The sequence below is a fragment of the Trichosurus vulpecula genome, chromosome 4 (genome assembly GCF_011100635.1).
Source record: "Trichosurus vulpecula isolate mTriVul1 chromosome 4, mTriVul1.pri, whole genome shotgun sequence".
NCBI lineage: Eukaryota > Metazoa > Chordata > Mammalia > Diprotodontia > Phalangeridae > Trichosurus > Trichosurus vulpecula.
The window spans coordinates 168,389,235-168,412,219 of NC_050576.1; the positions used below are offsets into that span (position 1 = coordinate 168,389,235).

At 37.3% G+C, this 22,985-nt stretch overlaps 1 protein-coding gene across 1 annotated transcript in view; it reads right to left on the minus strand.

The window, feature by feature from the left end:
• Positions 1-22,985, minus strand: part of INTS2 (integrator complex subunit 2) — a 45,831-nt gene that overhangs the window by 1,970 nt on the left and 20,876 nt on the right. The window contains exons 15-23 of the mRNA XM_036755924.1: positions 21,110-21,230; positions 15,853-15,957; positions 14,078-14,242; positions 11,514-11,715; positions 10,772-10,897; positions 8,864-9,065; positions 6,831-7,052; positions 6,271-6,378; positions 957-1,062 (exon numbers count right to left, since the gene is read on the minus strand). Of these exons, the coding sequence (XP_036611819.1) occupies positions 957-1,062; positions 6,271-6,378; positions 6,831-7,052; positions 8,864-9,065; positions 10,772-10,897; positions 11,514-11,715; positions 14,078-14,242; positions 15,853-15,957; positions 21,110-21,230 (1,357 nt within the window). The remainder of the gene's footprint in view (positions 1-956; positions 1,063-6,270; positions 6,379-6,830; positions 7,053-8,863; positions 9,066-10,771; positions 10,898-11,513; positions 11,716-14,077; positions 14,243-15,852; positions 15,958-21,109; positions 21,231-22,985) is intronic.

The following is a 22,985-nucleotide window of genomic DNA, read 5'->3' on the forward strand; positions in this document are numbered from 1 at the left end:
CATAAGAATATTTTGATTGGTTTTGTTAAAGTGTTTTATTTACTCTTCCTTTTTTCACCTTTGTTACAAGGAACTGCTTGCTAGGCAGAGAGAGGAGGAGGGATATAGTCAGAAATGAAGGTGATACAAAAAACAAAAATGTGTTTATCATTTTAATTTACAAACTCAAAGTTAATAATGATACAATGTCCCATGAAATCTATAGATGCATTTAATATACTTTTAACCTTTAATTTTGCCTGTAATATTTTATTGGAATTTCTCTGCAGAAAGTGGCATGAATTAGAGATAAGACATTAGCTATTATTTTTAAGTTCTTATTCATATATATTAATTATAAGAGCTACAGGTAATTATATATGGAAGGTAAGTTAGCCATTAACCTCACTTAAGAATATGACAAGTTTTTTAAGTCACTGTAAATCCATCATATCTATCATAGATAAGATAGCTATACAGTGACTTAAAAAAATTTATTTTATATGTAAGCAGTCATTACCAATAATAGAAATTAATTCACAAATTACAAGGTATACTGTGATGGCTTATCAGCTCAGCAACTTTAAACTAACCATAAATCATATTTAGGATAACACAAAACTTCAGAGAGGCAGCATGGTGTGGTAGAGAAAGCATTAAAGTCAAGAAGATTCTGGTACAAATTCCTGGCTCTGACATCTGTTTGACCCTGCATAAAATCATTTCACCTCTCTGAGTCTCAGTTTCCTCATCTGTAAAATAGGATATTGTTTACACTACCTACCTCAAAGGATTATTGTGAACAAAGTGCCCCGTAAAGATATTATATGTGTTCTTATTATTTTAGGATCACATGTCTATCATTTAAAAATACGTAAAATGATGAAGTTTTAACATTTACAACAACTTGAGTCATCTTACTAAAATCAGTGAAACTTACAAATCGAACTATGTCTCTTGGTGGTCCAGTAACATACCTGTCAGCATTGTTCCCATGACATTGATAGCTAATCGAGCCACACTCAATGACTTTGGTAATGCATACTGGATACATAAGTAAGAAAGCAGCTGGATAGCAAATACCTGAAGAGCAAAAGTGAAATATTAAAATGTCTCAAAGGAAGATGGAGGCTGGTAAGCAGGGACTGGAGTGAGCTCGGTACCGAGCCCCTCCAAAAACCTATAAAAAATGGCTCTGAACCAATTCTAGAACGGCAGAACCCACAAAACAGCAGAGGGAAGCAGGGCTCCAGCCCAGGACAGCCTGGATGGTCTCTGGGTGAGGTCTATCCCACACAGACCTGGGAGCTGGGAACGGAGTGGAGCAGAGCCCAGCCTGAGCGGCGTGGAACATCCAGACCAGAAGCCGGGCGGAGGGGGCTCTAGCGCCCTGGATCAGTGAGCTGCAGCAGTTACCAGACCCCTCGACCCACAAACACCAAAGACTGCGGAGAAGGTTAGTGGGAAAAGCTGCGGGAGGAGAAGGAGTTCGGGGTTCCGCTTCCAGCCCCGAGGGCAGCGGAGGTGGGGCAGCTACAGCTGTTGTTACTTCCGGCTTCAGGCCCACCTGGTGGGAGGAATTAAGTGGCGGATCAGAGCAGGGGTGCACAGCCTGCCGAAGATCTAAGCCCAGTTCGGGTTGGGGGTTGGGGAAGGAGCAGTGCTGGTGTGGCAGAGCTGGCACCTCCCCCCCAAACGTGGAACATAGAACTCTGTAGTCTGAAAAACTCAAAGGTCAAGTTAGTTGGCTGGGAATATGGCCAGGCAGCGAAAACACACCGAGAGTCAGTCTCAGACTTTGCATTCTTTCTTTGCTGACAAAGAAGACCAAAACATACAGCCTAAAGATGTCAATAAAGTGCTAGAGCCTACACCAAAAGCCTCCAAGAAAAACATGAACTGGTCCCAGGCCATGGAAGAGCTCAAAAAGGATTTGGAAAAGCAAGTTAGAGAAGTAGAGGAAAAATTGGGAAGAGAAATGAGAAGGATGCAAGAAAACCATGAAAAACAAGTCAATGACTTGCTAAAGGAGACCCAAAAAAATACTGAAAAATACACTGAAGAAAACAACACCTTAAAAAACAGACTAACTCAAATGGCAAAAGAGCTCCAAAAAGCCAATGAGGAGAAGAATGCCTTGAAAGGCAGAATTAGCCAAATGGAAAAGGAGGTCCAAAAGACCACTGAAGAAAATACTACTTTAAAAATTAGACTGGAGCAAGTAGAAGCTAGTGACTTTATGAGAAATCAGGATATTATAAAACAGAAACAAAGGAATGAAAAAATGGAAGACAATGTGAAATATCTCATTGGAAAAACCACTGACCTGGAAAATAGATCCAGGAGAGATAATTTAAAAATTATTGGACTACCTGAAAGCCATGATCAAAAAAAAGAGCCTAGATACCATCTTTCAAGAAATTATCAAGGAGAATTGCCCTGATATTCTAGAGCCACAGGGCAAAATAGAAATTGAAAGAATCCATCGATCACCTCCTCAAATAGATCCCAAAAAGAAATCTCCTAGGAATATTGTTGCCAAATTCCAGAGCTCCCAGATCAAGGAGAAAATACTGCAAGCAGCCAGAAAGAAACAATTTGAATATTATGGAAAAACAATCAGGATAACACAGGATCTGGCAGCTTCTACATTAAGAGATCGAAGGGCTTGGAATGCGATATTCCGGAGGTCAATGGAGCTAGGATTAAAACCTAGAATCACCTACCCAGCAAAACTGAGTATCATGTTCCAAGGCAAAATATGGATTTTCAATAAAATAGAGGACTTTCAAGCTTTCTCAGTGAAACGACCAGAACTGAATAGAAAATTTGACTTTCAAACACAAGAATCAAGAGAAACATGAAAAGGTAATCAAGAAACAGAAATTGCAAGGGACTTACTAAAGTTGAACTGATTTGTTTACATTCCTACATGGAAAGATGATGTGTATGATTCATGAGACCTCAGTATTAGGGTAGTTGAAGGGAATATGCATTTATATGTATATATATATGTTTATGTATATATATAGGTGTATGTATGTATATATCTATGTGTATATATATACATATATATACACATATATATAGATATATATATAGATATATATGTAAAAGAGAGAGAGTAGACACAGGGTAAGCTGAAGATGAAGGGAAGATATCTAAAAGAAATAAAATGAAATTAAGGGATGAGAGAGCAACATACTGAGAGAGGGAGATAGGGAAAGATAGAATGGGGTGGATTATCTCGCATAAAGGTGGCAAGAGGAAGCAGCTCTGTGGGAGGAGGGAAAGGGCAGGCGAGGGGGGAATGAGTGAACCTTGCTCTCATCAGATTTGGCCTGAAGAGGGAATACCATACATACTCAGTTGAGTATCTTACCCCACAGGAAAGAAGAGGGAGGAAGATAAAAAAAAATAAAAGGGGGGGGGATGATGCAGGAGAGGGCAGATGGGGGTAGAGGTAATCAAAACAAACACTTTGGAAAGGGGACAGGGTCAAGGGAGAAAATTCAATAAAGTAGGATGGGTTGGGAAGGAGGAAAATGTAGTTAGCCTTTCACAACATGAGTATTGTGGAAGGGTTATACATAATGATACACATGTGGCCTAGGTTGAATTGCTCGACTTCTTAAGGAGGGTGGGTGGGAAGGGAAGAGGCGAGAGAATTTGGAACTCAAAGTTTTAAAAACAGATGTTAAAAAAAAAAAGTTTTTGCATGCAACTAAAAAATAAGATACACAGGCAATGGGGCGTAGAAATTTATCTTGCCCTACAAGAAAGGAAGGGAAAGGGGATGAGAGGGGAGGGGGGTGATAAGAGGGGAGGGCTGACTGGGGAACAGGGCAACCAGAATATATGCCATCTTGGAGTGGGGGGGAGGGTAGAAATGGGGAGAAAATTTGTAATCCAAACTGTTGTGAAAATCAATGTTGAAAACCAAATATGTTAAATAAATAAATTTAAATTTAAAAAAAAAATAAAAAAATAAAACTCTAAAAAAAAAAAATGTCTCAAAGGCATTCAGTCAACAAAAATGCACTTGGAGAAAAAAAAGATGAAGATTATCTCTGTCCTAAAGGATCTTATTGTAATGTAGCAAAGAAGAGAACTCTAAGGCAGATGTGTTTTGTCTTATTTGTGTTCAAGTGCAATCAACGTAAATAAATAAAACATTCAGAGAAGGAACACAGGATCTACAGCAGGGCTGTCCAAAATGTGGCCCAGCGTGCAATTTATGCAGCCCACCTACAAGCATAGAAATTTACATAAATGCTTTAGTAAACGAAGCTGAGCTCCTACAGAGCTCTCACTAAAATGGCAAATCAAAATGTATCGTTTACTGTTTCAATATAAACCTAACGTTGAACAGCCCTTATCTACAGCACAGAATGCTTTTAACCTTGTTTGTATCATGAACCCTTTGGCAGAGCCTATTCTGCATCCAGTTCAAAATGTCCAACAGAAAGCTCATGATGCACAACTGGAACTATGCAAAGACACTAGGTCTAGGTAGATATGCCTGGGAGTCAAGTGCAGAGAGATGAGAACTGAACCCATGGGAGCTAATGAGGTCACCAAGTGAAGAGTGTGACACAATTCAGAAGAGCCCAGGACATAACCTGAGAAGATACCCACATTCAGAGGACGGGATATGAAAATCCAGCCAAGTGGACTGAGAAGGAGTATGAAGACAGGGAGGAGGAAAATGAGTATCATGAAAACCAAAAAGAGGAGAGTATGTCCAGGAGGAGAGGGCGGTCAACAGTGTCAAATGCTACAGAGAGGTTTAAAAAGGAAAAGGAAGGAGAAGAGGTCATTAGATTTGGCAATTAGGAGATAATTGGTAACGAGGGAGTTTCACCTGAGATGAGATTGGAAACCAGACTATAGAGGGTTTTAAGAACAGAATGAAGACAGGAAATGAAGGCCCCAAAAGTAGGAAGCCTTTTCAAGGCATTTAGCAGAGAAGAGGAAAAGAAATATGGGATGATAGCTAATGGGAGTTGGTAAGAACTCTTGAAAGTTTTTTTTTATGAAAGTTTTTTTTTAAAGATAAGGGAGAACTGGGCATTTCTGTGAATAGCACAGAATGAAACAGTAGATAGGGAGAGATTAAAGATCAGAGAATGGGGGGATGATAGTGGAGGCCATCTGCTAGAGAAGATAGAAGGGGACAGATCAAGAGTACATGTGAAGTGCCTGGCTTTGATGAAAAGGTCCACCCTTCATCAGATCCTGGAGTATAAAAAAATATCGTGGTGGAAGAGGTCAGAGGGATATGAGATGAGGAGACAGAAAAAAAAAAAAATCAAGGCAAATAGCCTCAATTTCCTTAGTAAAGTACAACATAGCTGAGAGTGGAGGAAAGGAGTACTGTGGGAAGTATGAGAAGAACAGAGATTTGAAAAGACACTATGTTAAGTACGAAAAGAAACCAGTCAAGAAAGAGTAGAAGGATTGCTTTGTTTCAAACAAAGCCCAGTTGAGACTGGATTGACTTCCCATCAGCTCACATCAGCATTAGCGTAATGCAACTGAAAGAGGGGGATAGTGAGAGCAATCCAAGTCGGGGTTTGGCAAAGCATGAGTAGCAATAAGACAAACAAATAATGAATTCAAGTGTAGAAGACAGTTATAGACTTGAACTGCTTCTCCAAAGGGTTAAAAACAGGACGATGAAAAGTACAGGCAGAACAGAGGTGACAGCCCAGGAAAGTACAAAAAGGTGGAAGGATTAGGAGGTCATAGCAAGGAAGAATAGGTTTAATAAGAGTAAGGCACAGGGAGAGATAGACTGCCAGAAGATTACTATAAGATAAAGGAATTTCAGGGTCCTTGAACATAAATTGCTAATATTGGTAAGATTATTAATTTTATAACTATATTGTTAATTAAGAAAGAAAAGATCAAGGCATATTTGGGGAATGACAAATAGCCTATAATGGCTGATGGTCAAGGAGAAGGATAATGGGAAATAATAGCTGACAGGCACAGAAGTCTTTGTAAGGCTAAGGAATTTTGATTTATTTCAATAGAGAGCGGGGAAAGTTTGGGGCCTGGTAAATAATGAGATAAGAGCTATACATTAAGAAAATTAGTCTCACAGTTATATATGGTATGTTATGGAGTAAAGAGAAGGCTGGAAGCTAGGAGATCTGTAAGATACTACTACACAATTTAGATAGTAAAAAGAAATGTTAAAAAATGTTTTTGAGGTGAATAATTGAACTTGTCATCAAGACTCAAAACTGAACAAAAATTACCACAAAGCCTCAATGGATTCATTACCTGTTTTTCAAGTTCTGGCTGAGCTATTAGCTCAGGAATGAAATCCAAGCAGATGTGCATAGAAGGAATACCTGCCACTGTCAGTGGCAAAAGTTCACATGGATAACCCTATTCCAAAATGAAGGAAAAAACAATGGTTAGATGCATATTATTAACAAATAGTATTTTCTAGCTACAAAGTCGTCATATTTGAACAGACTATGATCCTCATTTCATACACATGGGAATCAAGGCTGAGTCTTAGTAAAGCTGAGACTTGTCAATCTCAGATCCTGTGAACTCATAGTCAACTGGCCAATAAGTTTCTTATTGCTATATGGAGTGGAGGGGACACACAGAAGGGACAGTTGAGGACAACTGTCCTCAATGTAGTCTTATTTTTTACTTTTCAATGAAATGCCTTAGTGAAAAATGCTATTACTAAAATATCTGGATTTTCTCCAGTTCCATAAATTAATATAATAGTACATGAAATCCCAGGGACATTACCCACTTCAGTTATCCTTTGCTATCCCCCCAAAAAAAAGTGGAAAAAAAAGCAGAATTCTTGGAAAACAAACCTGAAAATGAACAAGTTTAACAATGTTGGGATCAGCAATGTACATTTGGTGTAATAAACAGCAGATAAGGCACTGAACTTCTCGAAGGTTACAAAGCAAATTGTCTTCTCCTTCTTCTATCCCCTTATTGTTAGTAGCAACAGCACTTTGAATAATACCCTTGGTTTTCTCCTCTTCAGTAGGGAGGCAAATCTCTAAGAGAATCTGGACAGCAGCACTGTCCTACAAAGAAACGAAACACAACAAATGTAAGTAATCTTGTTTTTAAACTAAATGTGATTCTATATGGTCCTATATGATTTGATTCTATATAACACTATATACATAATCTAATTCTTTATAATTTATACCTACTTCAAAAAAACAAACAAGAAAGGAGAGAGGAGCTGGCAATTTATGTCAGAATTGGTGATTCTGAGCGGCAACTGGGCCAGCCTTAGATGCAATTGTGAAGTAGACAGTTTATTTCTGGCTACCAGACTTTAGCACCCTTCTATCCCATCTGCCTTCCTATCCTATCCTCCAGAGAACAATCTTATATTTTCTTCTAGCTCTCATCTGACTGCCAACTAATCGCTCATAAGGTGTTAATGGCAAAGCAAGATGAAGGGGTGGGGAACCTGCTGCCTCAAGGCCACATATGGTCCTCTAGGTCCTCAAATGGCACCCTTTGACTGAATCCAAACTTCACAGAACAAATCCAAGGGGACTGTAATGTGGAGCTCTACTTAAGGCCTTAAGTAAGGAGGCATAGGAGGAATAGCCCATTATCTTACATGATAATAGGTTTGTAACAAAGAATTAATTTCTTGGGAGATAACCTGCTGGCAGTTACCACCACTACCAACAACGCCATCTTCACAGATGAAAACTTACTATAACACTTCTATCATGATTTGCTATTGACTGACATGTTAAAAGCAAACTTCTGACTATTCAGGAACTATAAATATTATATCCAAAATGGCCTTGTCATATAATTTGCACTATTTAGACTTATTCTAATTATTTTTTTCTTCTTTCCAGTTGGAAAATTTCTGATAATAACCATATCTCAGGCTTTCTTAGCTATTTTGTCAACTGAAGCCTAGGGTCTCTGCAGAATGTTTTTAAATGCATAAAGTACAATGCCTAAGATTACAAAAGAAGTCAATTATACTGAAATACAGTTATCAAAATACTAAAAAAATAAAATTCACAGACCTCCCCCGTTAAAAATCCTTGCTCTAGCAAATATTTCCATTTTGAAGTTCTGAAAGCACTTTATGTTTTGTCATTTCATAACACTTTACAACATTCTTTCAAGGATACAAGGTTTACTGGAAGATCAGGTAAAAATTTGTTTCACCCTAATTTAGTTTACACATTACACAACACAATTAAACTATTATTTTGTCGATTTAAAAAAAAACATAAACCAAGGAACAGAAATTCATGTCTGTGGTCCAAATATACTTACTTCAACATCTGAAAGGACCTGTAATTTAATCCATGTGGATACTTGCTCTACCAATGCATATCACAAGTTCTCTGTATCTTAATAAACAATCTTCATGAATGAATTGGCCAAAATATTTATTAGCTGGTGGCCAACCTTTGAGTAATAATACTTTCCATACTTTAGCTGGACTGGTCCTTGGACAATAGGCACAGAGGCCACTGCCAGACTCATACTCAAAGCCTCACCGTGTGGTAGGATCTACTAGCGCTTAGGCTCCATCCATACAGCCTGTGATCACTTGCCATGGAACAATAAATTATCAGAGTATGACTTTACTGGAAGAGTTAAAACATTCCTTATTTTGATGGATGATAAAATTAGATTATCAAGAGCCCTGATTATTTTATCAATACAGAAGAATTTTTCCATATAACTAGTGCTGGGGACAAATGTAAACTTTTGCGATAGGGCTCATAATAATAAAAAGAATGTGCCATGCATCAATCTTTACTCGGGGAATATAATTTGACCCATATCAGAACCAAAGTGATTCAACAGGGAGGTATTTTATAATTAGGTTTTACCATATTACCTGAGCAGCCAGCAATGCATTTTTTAATTCTTCTCTGGTAACCTCTGGGGCATCAGTCTGTCCCACTAAGCCTAGGGTATTATTCGGGGCAGGTCTAATATCCTGCTCTGCTGTTTCCTTCAGGTGCGAACTAAGGTAGGCTTTGGAAGCAAGAAGATACCCATTCAACATGTGCAGAGTAATATCCATCAGAGGGGGACATCTATCACACCAAAAAAACAGAAACACGAAAACACATACAAATTAGGTAAAGCACATTTCAGATTGAACAATTAAAGAAAGCCAAGAATATCTTCATACCTAATCCAGGAATCCAGGATCCTTTCTGTAACTGCCTTCTACATTTTCATACCAATCTCCCAATATTTTAAAATTTTAAACCAAACTTATCATCTTCCCCTCAAAAGCGTCCACCCCATCCTGAACTTCCCTAATTCTTTCAATGACATCATCATTATCCTAATAAATTAGTCTTTAAGTCAGGACCATAGCTTGACTTCTCCTCTTCCCTTTTCCCACCACTACCAAGCCCTTCCTTTTTAACATTTTCCTTCTTTGTCCTTTTCTTTCTACTTTCATTATTACTGCCCTTATCACCACATACCTGAAATAAGGAAATACCTTCCCAACCAGTCTCATTGCCTCGGATATTCGAAACACCTTCCAATCCATTCTATACAACCCTAACTAAAATGTCTTCATCAAATCATTCCTGCTTTAAAAACAACAAAACACTATTTCCTGATAGGACACCAAGTCCAAAAATCTTTAGCATACTACTCAAGACTTCCACAATAAGGGCCCAACTTACTTTCTTCAAACTCAGTATTCCCTAAGACGAGCTCTCCAATCTGGTCTTGCTGTTCTATTCAATATTACTACCAATCAGTCTCTTTATTCCTATTTCTTTTTCCTCTTTGCTCACTGTCTCCTCCAACTGAAATGTAATTCCCCTTCTAAATGCTACCCCTATTTCAAGGTCCAATTTAACTTCTCTTCCTGGAAACTTTCTCTGACCACAGCAACACACACTGAGTCTACCACATCTGAACGCCTGCTGATTTCACTTTTGTCCCTACATTCAACTTTTCACTTTAATCACACGCTGACTTGTATTGCTATTTCACTTTTCCTGTATTTGTTTCGTATCCTCAATGAAACCTCAAACGCAGGCTCTGTTATGCTTCTTTACATCCCCCAAAGTGCTCTGCACACAGAAGAAATATAATAAAGAAGTATTTTTAAATGAATGAAAGCAATTTTATAGTTAAAAGTAATAATTCTGCATGAACTTTACAGGTAAATGTGGAAATAATGAAACCAATTTCCTGAGTATGCTAGGAAGAATTGTTTTAAAAGCTTACTAATTCATTTAAAGTATCTTGCAAGTCACACTATACTAGAAATGGACCCAACTGTACAACATGCTTGTTTTAACAATGCAACTATCTCCCCTCCTATTGCCAGAAAGCCCAGCAGAACTACTGCTCCTTTTCCCCTAGTCTTGATCCAAAGGAAGAAACTTAAGTTATATGTACAATAATTTATAATCACTTTTTAAGTTTGCTCTTTGCTTTATTCTTACTTCTTTTCCTCTTGTTCTTATTAACCTCATTGAATAATATGCTTGTTCTTGTCAACAGAACTTTTTTTTGTTTTGCTTGGGAGTATCTGACCTACTAAATATTACATTTCCCTAGGGTTGGGATTAGTAAATTATATACCAAATACTTAGCAATAGATTACAAAGTTCATGAACAATAACACCTAAAAAAATACTGATCAAGTTGCAAGTTAGCTTTTCTACCAACAATAGGTAAGGCTATAACACTTTACTAAATGTAGTATTTTCTCGGGAACTTCCAAAGCATAGTGCTATGGAAGAATATGAAATCAAATGCCATTTACCTGTGAACCCTCTGATCACACCTTAGGACAATGAGAGGATCAATCATCAGGTCGTTCTGTGTGTACTTCTGCTGTCTAACTAACTTCACTGCTGGCTGCAGCGCATTCACTGTCATGACCCACAGCCTGATGAGAAAATAAATCCAACATTCAAAAATTATTTCAACCTATCTGAAACACCTATCCATTCAATGTATTAAATAGTCCTAACTATGTCAGGAGGGATGTGAGAGGGTAAAATGAGACAACAGATGTGAATACGCTTTAAATAGTTAGATACTATAAATGTAAGTCACTATGATTTCATCAAAATAAAAGGTAGAAAAGTGAAGCTAACATAGAATCAAAACCGGTATTTTTAAACATCTTAAAATCTACTCTCTATAGCAATGGCTGTGCACTCTATGATTAGACATTAGTATGTCAAACAGCAAGCAAACAATTCAAATCACTGAAATTAGCTATAAGAAACTGGAAATTCACTTTTTATTCACTTTACCAAAAAAAGGAAGTCAAAAGCACTAAGTTTCTGCTTTTCCTATGATAAAGCTCATGTCATTCTTGCCTATCTTTAAAGTTTATTGGTCCTTTTAACATAAAGTGCGCTATCCATTTATAAGATAAATGTTCCATAATTATTGATATGACTGATGAAAAGACCTTTCAAAAATTAGCATAAAACATATTGTCACTGCTGTCAACTTAAGTGGTTTATGCCATTAAAACAAAAAAAAGAAGTTACCTTCTAGGCATCACAGTATTAAGAACCATCCACAGTTTATTGACTGTTTGAAGAATTCTCCGTGGAACTCCCAAATTCAACAGCTGGTTCATATTTGATGTTAAAACTTCTGCATATGGTATAAGTTCACTAGCAGAGACCAGAGTCAAATACTCTAGAATCTGCATCACTTGTGTGTGACTTACTTGGAGCACTGAAAAGGCTAAAAAGAAAAGTCAGTCAGAATTCAGACAAGCTAAAACCTTCCAAAGCTGCTAGCAGGAACATTATGCTCTTAGAATGTTAGGCCTTATGCAATTATTCTGGTTCAACGTTTCCAATAACTCAAGAAAAAGACGTGGCTAAAATGGAAACACATTATATTCTGTCATAGTCATTTTACGGTTTTGGCTAACCTTACAAATGAGGAGCTTAAGGAATATCCGCATTGCCCAATAAATAAATGGTCAAAGGATAGGAATGAGCAGTTTTCAAAGCAACACAAATTGTTAATAACCATCTGAAAAACTATTCAAGCATTAATAATGAGAGAAATTCAAATTAAAAGAACTCCACAGTAGGCACTTAATAATTTTTTTTTCATTACATCATTACATTACACAATAATGACACAGTTAAAACAATAAAATGTAATACTTAGGCTGTGTGGAAACAGATACAATCACAGATGTCAGAGCCGTGAACTGGTTCAATCTTTCTGAAAACAAGCTGCTAGTACACAATGAATTTCAAAACTGAATGTACCCTTTAATCTAGTGATCCCACCACGACTATTCCCTAAGGATGTATTTAAAAGGTAAAAGGGGCAGCTAGGTGGTGCAGTGAGTAGAGCACTGGCCCTGGAGTCAGGAGGACCTGAGTTCAAATCTGGCTTCAGACACCTGACACACTTACTAGCTGTGTGACCTTGGGCAAGTCACTTAACCCCAATTGCCCTGCCTTCCTCCCCTCCAAAAAAAAAAAAGAAAAAAGAAAAAAAAAAGGTAAAGAAGATCTATTTGTACAACAGTATTCACTGGTTTTATCTGTAATAGCACAAAACTAAGCAACACATATATCCAGTGCCAGGGGAATCACTGAATAAACTGTGGCAAGTCAACATAAAGAATATGATTTTACATTAAGACAACTATGAATAAAAAAAATTAAAGACTGACATAAAGAGATGCAGAGTGAAGACAGAATCATATAATATGTGGACCAAAAATATACAATAATATAAAACAAGTAACAGGGATAGAGACTTGACCTGTGACTTCGTGTACGTGTTCAGAAACTCCTTCCACTAATGTAGATCAGTACCTTCCCTGCAACCTAAGAGTTACTTAGAGCACTGAGAAGTTAAATGACTTGCCTAGGGTCACACAGCCAGAAGTATCAGAGGTGGGATCAGAACTCTGCTCTAGCTGGTTTTGAGACTGGCTCTCTGTTCCCTACACCACAAAACTCAAAAAGTACAAAGAAGAAAGAAATCAGAAGAAATACAAAAATAAAGACATTAGTGTAAATTTGTTGAAGTCAATATAATAATAATAGCTAGTATTTGCGATGTGCCAGACACTGTGCTAAGTGCTTTACAATTATCTCATTTGATCCTTGCAAAAACCTGGGAGGTGGGTGTCATCGAGATCCTTATTTTAAAGAGGAGGAAACTGAGGAAAACAGAGGTTAAGTGATTTGCCCAGGGTCACAGAAGCTAGTAAGTGAATGAAGCCAAATTTGAACTCGGATCTTCTTGATTCCAGGACTAGCACAAATATGTGCTGAAGGATGCTACATAATGTTGTTTTAAAGAAAGATCTTTTTTGTTGTTGTTGTTTTGGGCAGGGCAATTGGGGTCAAGTGACTTGCCCAAGGTCACACTGCTAATAAGTGTGTCAAGTGTCTGAGGCCAGATTTGGACCCAGGTCCTACTGACTCCAGGGCCAGTGCTCTACTCACTGCGCCACCTAGCTGCCCCTAAGGAAAGATCTTAATATTAGCAAGAACAAGTGGTTCAAAAACTAATATAGCTATCCCTAATCCCACTTGTATTGTAAGAATTAACTCAAGCAGTAAAAACTACCACCTGCATTGTAACAGAGGTTTGTCTTCAGAAACCTGTATGGTCCAATAATTCGTTATCTGAACTATCATTAGGCATCTATTATTTGTAATACATTATGTCAATTCAATCCTGCAGTCCTTGTCCTAGATGTCTCTTTTTCAGTATTTGGAAACATATCAGACAGGCTCTTTCAAAAAGTTGCAGCACCCTGGCCAGTGCCACAAACTATGCTCCTCTAATGTAGTCATTCTAGTCCATTCACTAACAGTCCTCAGGACCTTTCGGGAAATACAGTACCTAGTTATATGACAAAGAACCCACAAGGGAAAAAAAAAGAATGCAATTCAAAGGGAAACAAAAAAGGTCCTCAGAGGCTGCTTACTTTAAAAACTGTTTGACAAAATATTAACATCTTCCAAAGAAAACTATTCCATTATATTTAGATGTTTAATATCATTAAGTTAGCAGAAGATCAACAGGGACTGTACATAAAATAAGTAAGAAAACTTTACTGCACCTTCTTGAAGTTGTTTAGGGGAGTGGTTTTTGGCAGTGTTGGTCAAAAGCATTCGTCGTAGCAAGGCATCTGTCCCTGTAATTTCTTCTTCACAAATCCAATCATCCACAATACACAAATGTGGGTAGTTAGTTGCAAGAAGACGCAATAAAGCAGAGTGCAACCCTTAAAAAATTGAAATTAGAAGGCTTATGTTAAATACTCAAAGATTTTTTTTCCCCTTCCTCAGCTTCTGATTTTAATAGATGAATGTTTAGCAGTCTAATACCCAACCACAATGGATGATTACACACCAGCACTTCCTAAATAATGGTTCCAATTAAATTTCTCCCCAGTGACCAACTAAGTACCTCGGAAAGAGAATCACAAGAGACTGCTTAGAATTACACACTTACAGGATGATTTAGAGATGGAAAGAACCTTAGTGACAAACCATCTAATTTAGCCTCTCAGTTTACAAAGAAGAAAAAGGTCCAGATAGGTTAAATGGCCCAAGGTCACACAGGTAATAAATAAGAAACAGAGACAAGCTTTGGACTCCAATGCTCTACTCCAAAGCCAGTGAACTTTCTACCATATCATGCTGCACTATGATCTTCCCAATAAGAAAAAGTAAATACAGAGTCAAGAACCTTTGTTCTCAAAAAAATTAAAACCTCAATTTCTAATACTCATTGCTATAATGTTAATGAATGTTAACAATAATAATAACCATCCTAATGATAAACACCATAACCAAAATTTGCTGGACATTTTAAGTGCTTTAAAATAATGCCTAAGTATACAGAAACCGTATGAGTTTTTAACCTAAACATGTGATGGTGATATAATATAAAATGAAAACTAAAACATACCTATGATTTGGGCATATTTCAACGTATGCTAGAAAAATTTACAGGGTTTTAGATTCTCTTTAAGTAAAAGAGATTTCCGATCTCTCTCAATTTTTATACACGACAAATAAAACATTAGTAAATACTAAAAGAATTTTGCCACTGCTGTGCCTGAAGAAATTCTGATTTTTTTAGTTAACAGAAGTTAGTTCAAACATTTCTTGTCTTGACAAATTTTGTATTCCATTCTAAAACCCCATGCTTAGAAAGTTGTTAAATCTTTTCAATGAAAACTCCACTTTTAGACAAAAATACACCCAGATAAATACTATAACCCAATACAACATGAGTTAAAGGGTTATTTTAGGCCATTTCAAGGCAGATTAAATTTGGAGACAGACTCATAGCATTTTAGAGATGGAAGTGATCTAACAGATCTAGTTCAACCCCATTATTTGAGGACTGAGGAAACTAAACTAGAGCTTAGGCAATTTAAATGACTTGCCCACAGTCACAGTTAGCTAGTGGCAAAACAGGTATCTGGGGTCTAGATATTTTCCTGACTCCAAGACTAGCATCCTTTCCAGTATACCACACTCCACATCCCTCTGCCCAGATTTCCTTATCTGTCAATTATGAATGACAATATTTACTTCTTACATGACAGGGACCGCTAAAGGATGAATACACAACACACAAAAACACCATAATAACGCAAAGGGGTATTATTATTTCTAAACTACGTATGTTCTAACCACACAAAAAAAAAATCACTGCTACAAAAAGGGATAACAGATCATCCTTTGTATTTTTTCTACAAAATAAAAAAATACAGAGTATGAGAGGCTATCAAATATAACCTAGCATCTCTTTGGAAACAGATTACTCAAAATCATAAAGAGGTAATAGCATTAATATACTAATAAAAAACAATGAACATACCTCCCAATTCCTGTTGTAGTCCTTGAGCCTGTCTTATGAGGAACTTGATTGGAATCTGATCCATCAAAGAGGAAGAGTAAGATTTAGGCTTTCTTTGCATGGCAGCTGGTCAGATAAAGATAAATAAATATCAGCAAATATATTTTAACCAATGTGAAGTCTAAAGTTTCAACTCAAATATGAATGAAAATTCAAGGATGCCTACCTATTTTTAATTCATTTTGCTTTCAAGTTTATAGCTCATAAAAGCTGTAGAATCATCAGTATACCTTGATTTAGTTCAAAAGTTATTGGTACCTCAGTATAATACCATTTGGAGGAGGATAATTTGGATTCAAAAGACTGGTGTATGTATCAGCAAAGATTTCTAACTACTGCCCAATTTACGGCAATCACGTTCCTCCAAATACCCTCCCACTCTGGATCCCAGCCCCCAAAATATTTTAAACACTAAAAATAGTACTTTCTCATTTTTCATCCTAAAACACAGTCAAACAAGAAATAGTTATAGCACACCATCTATACTGACTATGGGGCAAAACTTAAAAACTACTGAGATGAAATGTGTTTAAACTCCTGTTACATTTTGTTATTACTCTAAGTTTTCCTTCACTAACAAAATTCCTTTCCTACTGTGACTTAATTTAGCTGTGCATTACATAGATAGGAAATTTCAATCTATTATACGCTAAAAAGTTTAAGATAGGAGGGCTACTTTCTTTAAGGGAAAACATAGCAAAGTAAAAAGGAAAACTTCAAGTCGACTGAGTAACTTAGTAGACAAGAGAACCTTAAAGCTTCCCTGAAGCAACAGGATATGTCTATGTCCCCTCTCTTGATACAGAAAGGATCATAGATGTTTGAAATTACAGATTTAGAGCTGAAAGAAGTCAAGTCCAACCTCCTTATTTTATAGTTTATAGGATAATAGATTTGGAGCTCAAAGGGATCTCAGAAGCTATCCAAACAAGTCTCAACTTGAGCACCATCTTCTACAATAAGCCTTTCCTGAAGGTCCTCTCTCCAAAAACTACCTTATATTGAGAGAGACAGAAAGAGAGAGTGAATATTCTGTGTAGAGAGGTAGTGTGGACAAATCACTAAAGATCTGGCATTGGTACCAGTAAGACGTAGGATCAAGGCCTGCCTCTGACACATGGAAGCTGTGTAACCCTCCAGCCTTAATCAGCAAATGGGAGCTACGTCAGTCAAACCCTACTTGGTCATTGTCTCCACCCTGACTGATTCAGAGAGATTGTAAATAGGAACAGTTTTCTGTTTTAGCCAGAAACCTTGAGAGTCTTCCTCTCCAAGTTTGATTTTTTTTTTCCTCGACTAGACCCTTACCTGCAGGTGCTCTGCTGAAAGGAACATAAATTTTGATCATTTCAAGATATCTTGGGGTTTATGGGCTAGATTTTTTTGTTAAGGACCATGACTTAAACCCAAATCACTCTGGCTCTCACTGATTGACCTGCAATAGGTCCCAGGCCAAACCCAACTTGGTCACTGTTTGGGCCCTAACTGGCTCAGACTGAATATAAATAGGAATTCTTTCTGGGGTCTTCACCTCCGACTTTGATTTTTCTTTTTCTGGACTAGGTTAAAGAAGCCATTCTTTGCCTCATTTTTTCACCTAGCCTCAATCACCAAATGGGCATTGCCTCAGTCAGACTGAGACCAGCTACAGATCTTAGCTTTAAAAGGCCAAGGTCCTCCACCATATCTGGGACCATCTACAGTCCTGATATGTATCTGGCCACTGGACCCGATGGCTCTGGAGGAGAAAGTGAGGCTGGTGACTCTGCACAGCCCTCCCTCACTTAAATCCAATTCACTTGCATGTCATGGCATCACCTCCATGATGTCATGGTCCTCTTCCAGAACTAAGGACCAACAACAACAACAATGAGTCGCAGAGATGGTGCTAATCTTCTTAGTGTAGGGATTTTCCCACCAGACACTCCCTCCACCAATCACAGGTCTAGTCCCTATCCCTATCCTATTCTGTCCATATCTATATGTGTATATATCTTGTCCGTCCTGTTAGAAGGTAAGCTCCTCAAAGGCAGGGACTTTTGTTTCCACTTTGTCTTTGTATCCACAATACCTGGGACACAGCAAGCACTTAAAAATGCTTGCTGACTATTAACATAGTTCATTTTACAAATGAGAAAACTGAGGTCAAGTGACTTGCTCAGAGAGAAGCTGAAAAAGAAGACTTGCCCAAGGTCACACAGGTAAGAAGAGGCAGAGCTAGGATTTAAATTGAAGTTCTTCTACTCCAGATAGAGGCAGTTGATTTTTTTCAGAAAGAAAATTTATGGACAACAGAGGACTGGAACAAAGAGAGATAAAGACAATGGGTCAAGGTGCACAAGAAACTCTTTGTAGCTCATCTGAGAAAATTGGTCTGCTTAAGTCTGCTTGATGGTGCCTGGTACAATCAAAGTATAAAGACACCTAGACAGACCAAGTAAATTATTTTTGTGTGCCTTGAAGTTATCTTTAACAGTGTTTTACTCATTCTAGTTTTGGGATATTTTAAGCAATAGGATATCTGAAAGTTTGCAATATAGTGGTTTAACATTCCTCCTAAGACAGCAGTGAATGCATATTATTACAAAAGTAGTTAGTGAAGGAGAATTTACCAAGATGCTGAAGCTATAACAGTGCCACAGGCAGTAACAAAATCTGTGGCAGGCATTACCAACAGCACCCAGGCAATCTTCTCAAATGCTGCCTATCCTAGCCCAATCCATGTACTCCACAGTGCAGCTAAACTACATGAATCTGTCCCAGGTATGTCATGAACTTTCCCACTTCCATGTCTTCGCTCACGTACCTATAACGTCTCTCCTCTCCTTCTTCACCTCCTGAATTCTTAGCAAACTTTTGGAGTGGGACTGAAATACCTCCTCTGAGGTCTTCCCTAGCACACTGTTTTATACCTCTCTAATGCATTTAGCACTTGTTACTGTGTCTGTATCCCATAATACAGTTATCTGTGTACATGTCTTTTCCCCTCACTACACCACAAATTCTATGAGGGCAGGGACCATAAGTTAGCTAAACTCTGTTTCTCCCTCAGTGCCTAGTGCAGTGCTTTGCACACACTGGACTTTTAATGTCTGTGTGATTAAACTTCCCTTCGTGCAGACCAGCTTTCTGAAGAGAAAAGAGTCAGGAAAATCCTCAAACATGAAGTAATTCTTCTCTAGCCCATTCTCATGAACAAATTTTCAGAGACAAAAGTAGTGGGCAGAAACACTCTAATGCTCCAAAGAATTGCTTCTGTAGAGGGCTTCTGTAGCATGTCAGTCTTCTCCAAGAAGTATGCATGATTATGGCATAAATAACTATGCTTCTGTGCCTTAGAATGAATAGAGTGACTTTGTCTAAAACATCAGCAGATAGACAAGACAGAATATTAATTACCCAAATGGATTTTGCCTCTGATGCCAAGCCCAATTATATAAACTAATTGCAAGGAATCTTTAGGAATGATAAGTCTGAGCACTCAGTCTATGACTCTTCTTTAAGACAGTGCACATAAAACTGTGCCCCTCAACTTCATGCCAGTACAGAAGAAAAAGTCGTCAACAGGATAAAATGATTCCCTACCTTTATGACCACCTGTGGCTATAGACTCTAAACTTTCTCCCTTAAGTTAAGACTCTGTCAACAGCAACACATTCAGGCTAGTCACCTTGAGTACAAAAATACCTCCTTTCCTCAAGGCATCAAAATTTATAACAGCACAAACTAGAAGCATTCTTCAATTATAGGTACAAAAAGTAGCTAAAATCTGGCTTTTCCAGTTTAGGAGATCAATTTTGCTTAATTCATTTGAACAAGAATTTATTTATTAAGTATCTACTATGTATCAGGGACTAAGGATACAAAGAAAAATTAAACAATTAACTCCTGCCTTGAAAAGATTTACATTCCATGTGTGAGTAGGGGAGTGGGGAGAATAAACACATGGATAATATGCAAAGTAATTTGGAGAGAGGGCAGGAGAGAGCACCAAAAGTTAGTGGGATCAAAAAAGATCTTAGAGATTTTTTAGATGTGTCTGTATAAACAAGTCTGTACTCTTTCTCGAGTTCTGTCCAGCTTCTATTTTCCCCCACCCCCAAGTCCAAGCGGAGCTCCCCCTAACATCAGGCCACTGAACCTCTACCCAGTTTCTCTAACTTTTAGACCACTATCAGTCCCCAGTTCATACAGAACTCCTTCCATTAACTCAATCTTTTCATTACCTTGATCCTCTCTCTCCTTAGTTACCTTCTGCTTCCCACCCAAAGTCTGGCTTTTGCTTATGTGCTAGCTAACACTGTAATCTAGACTTTTTTCTCTCCTACCAGACATATAGTGGTCACCCATTAAATCCTGACACTAAGTAAACAGTCATGAACAGAAACAGAAGGTTCAAATGATTAATGTTTAGGGTATGAGATTCATAGTGTCCATTCACCTCACACTGACAACACAAAAAGTACCTCCTGCCCATCCCAGAAAGACTACATGAAAGTATAAACAGTATAATCTTCTTAAAACTTTTACCATTTGGATTTGCAGATAGGTCTGCTACTCAAATCTTGCCCAACTTTTCCAAAAGGAAAATTTCAAAAGGATGGTTTTTTTTTAATTTTCTACTCAAATAGCTATTATTAAATAATAAACAGACTCTTTTTGGGGGGGGGAGGCTGGTTTTTTTTAAACAGTATTCTTTACCAGAATTCAATGCCTAGACAAAGGTTTAAGAGGGAGACAAGTAATAAGACCAATTAATCCAATTGTCCCTAACATAGTAGGTAGGTATTAGGATATCATCTAGAGAACCTTCAAAGTAAAGGGAAGAAACAGAAGAAAGTGATTTAAATTAGCAAGATTTAAAAGAAAAAAACTATGCCCCTATCCTTCTGATAATGCCAAAGAACTGTCCCTAGAGTAAAAACTCAATACATCTCTAATGATGGCTTTTTAGTTTAAAACAAACATAAAACATCTCAAATAATATATATAAGACCACTCAGACTTAAAAGAGATGTGAAATTATTCCTTTCTTTCTTGGATACAATCTTTTGTTAAGATTCTAAGCTCAAAGGGAAATGATCTGGGCTTTACCTAGTGTTTTAAACTATGTGAATATATTCTATCATCCACTCATCCAAAGAATTGACAGGAAACTACACTTAAAAAAAAAAATCCTTCATTCCCCTGCAGGGCTACCAGGCACACAACCACCTACCAAGGGTCTTAGTGTTGGCAAGAAGGGCTTCTTCATAGGACAGGATGTAGTACAACATCAAGAGCTGGGCCGTGATGCTGTGACACTGTGCATTATGCTGTATGATTCTAGTGCTGTCAGCCTGCAGATAAAAACCGGGCCTTCGTTAAAAATACTATGACAAGACTTCTCGATAAAATTTCACTTCACAATAGAACTATCTGATTTTATAAGACAGATCTGACGTTTGACAAGGATATTCACTTGACACTTTTAGTGCTGAAATCAAAATATAGCATTCAATTTGCCACTAAAGGCCAAACAAAACACATGAGAAACCTGGGCAGCATGACTGTTTCAACTCAAAATTCTAATTTAATTCTTAAATCATATTTTAGTTAGCATGAAGGTTGAGAGACAGCAAACTCAACTACTCTTTCAAACACTGGGCAGGATGGACAGACGTCCATTTTTTGCAATGTTTTTGAAGGGCACTAATACAAATCTTGTTTAGTAATCCCCAAGCAGGTGTGCTCAGAAATGGCCACAGGGGTACAAATTATGCTGTAGTAAATGACCATAGTAATCTAGTCTATGATAAACCCAAAGATCCAAGCTTTTGGAATAAAGACTCATTATTTGACAAAAACTGCTGGGAAAACTGAAAAACAGTATGGCAGAAACTAGATATAGACCAACATCTCACACCATAGACCAAGATAAGGTCAAAATGAGTACATGATTTACACATAAAGGGTGATACCATAAGCAAATTAAGAAAACATGGAACAGTTTATATGAGATTTATGGAATTTAGGACCAAAGAAGATAGATACAGAGAGCATTGCAAAACGTAAGATAGATAATATTGATTAAATAAAATTAAAAAGTTCTTGCACAAACAAAACCAATGCAACCAAAATTATAAGAAAAACGGAAAACTGGAGGTAAAAATTGCAACAAGTATCTCTAATAAGGCCTCTTTTCTCAAAAATATAGAGAACTGGGTCAAATTTATAGAAATACAAGTCATTACCAATTGATACATGGTCAAAGGATATGAACAGGAAGTTTTCAGACAAAGAAATCAAAGCTATCTAGTCACATGAAAAAATGCTCTAAATCATTACTGATCAGAGAAATGCAAAATAAAACAACTTCGAGGTACCACCTCACACCTATCAGAGTGGCTAATATGACAAAAAAAGGAAAATGATAAATGTTGGTAGGGATATGGGAAAACTGGGACACTAATGCTCTGCTGGTGGAGTTATGAACTGATCCAACCATTCTGGAGAGCAATCTGGAACTATGTCCAAAAATTGTGCATAACCCTTTGATCCAGCAATACCATTGCTAGCTCTATATCCCAAAGACATCCAAAAAAAGAGAAAAGGACCTATTTGTACAAAATATATTTATAGCAGCTCTTTTTGTGGTGGTTAAGAACTGGAAATCAAAGGGATGCCCATCAATTGGGTAATGGCTAAACAAGCTGTGGTGTAAGACTGTAATGGAATATTATTGTGCTATAAGAAATGACAAGCAGGGTGATTTCAGAAAAACCTGTAAAGCCTTACATGAACTGATGCATAGTTAAGTGAACAGAACCATGAGAACACTATACACAGTAACAGCAATACTGTTTGATGAAGAACTGTGAATAACTTAGCTATCCTCAGCAATACAATGATCCAAGACACAATCCTAAAGGACTAATGATGAAGCATACTATCGCTTCCAGAGAAAGAAGTAATATTGATTGAATACAGACTGAAGCATGCTATTTTTCACTTTCTTTCGTTTTTTTTTTCTCTTATTCGAGTCTTCCTGTACAAAATGACTAATATGGAAATGTTTTATATAACTGCATATATATAACCTATATCTGATTGCT